The sequence below is a fragment of the Aplysia californica genome, unplaced genomic scaffold (assembly GCF_000002075.1).
Source record: "Aplysia californica isolate F4 #8 unplaced genomic scaffold, AplCal3.0 scaffold00308, whole genome shotgun sequence".
Classification (NCBI taxonomy): Eukaryota; Metazoa; Mollusca; class Gastropoda; order Aplysiida; family Aplysiidae; genus Aplysia; species Aplysia californica.
This window is the reverse complement of record NW_004797578.1, coordinates 26,375-28,568: the sequence shown is the minus strand read 5'-3', so window position 1 is coordinate 28,568 and position 2,194 is coordinate 26,375. Positions and strand designations below refer to the sequence as shown.

The 2,194-nt window shown below is 41.8% G+C and overlaps 1 protein-coding gene across 2 annotated transcripts in view; it reads left to right on the top strand.

The window, feature by feature from the left end:
• The window catches only part of LOC101857579 (inactive rhomboid protein 1), a gene marked incomplete in the record, with an annotated part of 22,756 nt that overhangs the window by 14,526 nt on the left and 6,036 nt on the right, over positions 1 to 2,194 (top strand). For both annotated transcript variants that reach the window (XM_035970694.1, XM_035970695.1), the window contains 1 exon segment: positions 1,696 to 1,878. In XM_035970694.1, coding sequence (XP_035826587.1) covers positions 1,696 to 1,878 — 183 coding nt within the window.

Genomic DNA, 2,194 nt, shown 5'->3' with positions numbered 1-2,194 from the left:
CAGAACAATTTACAACCATGCCATTGCTGGTAGCCACTGTGCAGCACCCTGTATTTTGCTTCTTCTTTCCTATCAAACATCTATCGTCCTTATCTCTCCTTCTTCTTTTTTGTGTTTGTTACTCTCTTGTAACTCCTCTAATCTTCGGCACTTATATGACCTTATTGTGTTGCAAGTGCCGTAAAACTCTTACTAAAACAAAAGGATATTGTCTTGCAGACTTGTGGTGAACTGTCTCTCAACCTCACTCCTGTTTTTTTGTTTTAGTATAGGTTTTACGGCGCTCTCAACTGCATAAGGTCATATGAGCGCCAATAACTCCTATTCGCTGTTTGGGTCTTTTTCCTAATGTGGATGTCACTCACCTTTTATTCAGTGATCCGTTCGATGACTGACTTTGTAAGTGATAATGATAATAATATGTTCGGGTATTCTTCACCAAACCAATATGCCAGGATCTGGACAATAAAGATCTATCTTATCTTATCTTATCTTATCTTCGTTGTCCACAGATACTGCAACAAGCCGTCTTCCTCTCCTCCCTTTGAGTGGCCCGACGAGATCACGCAGTGGCCGGTGGGTTTCTCATCCGTGTTGTTTCTGTTCCGTGTTGTTTCTGATCCGTGTGTTGTTTCTGATCCGTGTTGTTTCTGATCCGTGTTGTTTCTGTTTTCCCATGTGATTTTATGGGGTGAGAATGTAGGAAAACTTCGGTAGAATGGGCTCGGCTTAAAATGTACTCTCAGCTGTAACGTTCACTTTTTGAAGTCCAGAATCGCTTTTGGTATTTATACTCTTTAAACAGCTAAATCTTAAACGTAAATGCTAAAATATGCAGTGGAACTTTTCATGATTGCCTCCTGTATAACACGGCCAACTGTCCAAACAGCCACTTTCCATTCCCCCCCCCCCCCCCCCCACCTTTCATTAATTTTCTTTTCGATAGTACTGCATAAAATGATTGCCTGTCTCCAACGTGGCTGTAGCTACCATATTTTATCAACCAACAACCCCAAAAAATCCTTTTTAGATGGCAACGCAAATCTCTCAACACCAGACGCTTTGCCATAAACTGTAGTGGCCCCTGATGCTGTGAATGAGCAGTCATAATCTATTCAGAGAGAAAGACAGAATGAAAGAGAGTGTTTCCTAGTGCGTGCGTGCGTGCGTGCGTGCGTGCGTGCTTGTGTATGTGTTTACCATGCCCAAATGAATTTCTTTTTGTGAAGATCAATACATTGTTATCTTATTGTATCTCGTCTCGTGTTATCTTACCTAACTTATCTTTTCTTATCTGTTATCATACCTTTTTTTGTGGGTGGTTTGCAGGTGCATGCTCTGGTGTGGTCTGCTCCTTCTTTCCTATCACACATCTATCGTCCTGTTCTCTCCCCCCTCTTTTTTGTGTTTGTTACTCTCTCGTAACAGCTCAGTCCGATGTTGTGTCCTTGGGAAAGGCACTTTACACAAATTTCCCGCTTGGCTCGGTCCTTTCAGAGACGTACGTTAAACTAGGAGGCCCCGCCTCTTACATAACCTAATAGTGTTGATAGGGGCGTTAAACCCATACCATTTCTCAATTTTTTTCTCTTGTGACACCTCTAATCTTTGGCACTTGTATGACCTTATTGTGTTACAAGTACCATAAATCTCTTACCAAAACAAATGCCTGGTTTTTTTTTCTTTTCAATCCAGATATGTGAAGACACGGCCAAGCCGAACCAATCGCTGGCCAGCACCACCAACGAGCACATGACCTGCGACATCCTGGGTCGGCCATGTTGCTTCGGCATCCAGGGGGAGTGCATCATCACCACGCGGGAGCACTGCGACCTCAAGCGAGGATTCTTCCACGATGAAGCCAATCTCTGCTCACAGGTGCTTTTTCTTTTTCTTCTTCTTCTTCTTCTTCTTCTTCTTTTTCTTCTTCTTCTTCTTCTTCTTCTTCTTCTTCCTCTTGTTCTTGTTCTTGTTCTTCTTCTTCTTCTTCTTCTTCTTCTTCTTCTTCTTCTTCTTCTTCTTCTTCCTCTTGTTCTTCTTCTTCTTCTTCTTCTTCTTCTTCTTCTTCTTCTTCTTCTTCTTCTTCTTCTTCTTCTTCTTCTTCTTCTTCTTCTTCTTCTTCTTCTTCTTCTTCTTCCTCTTTTTCTTCTTCTTCTTCTTCTTCTTCTTCTTCTTCTTCTTCTTCTTCTTCTTC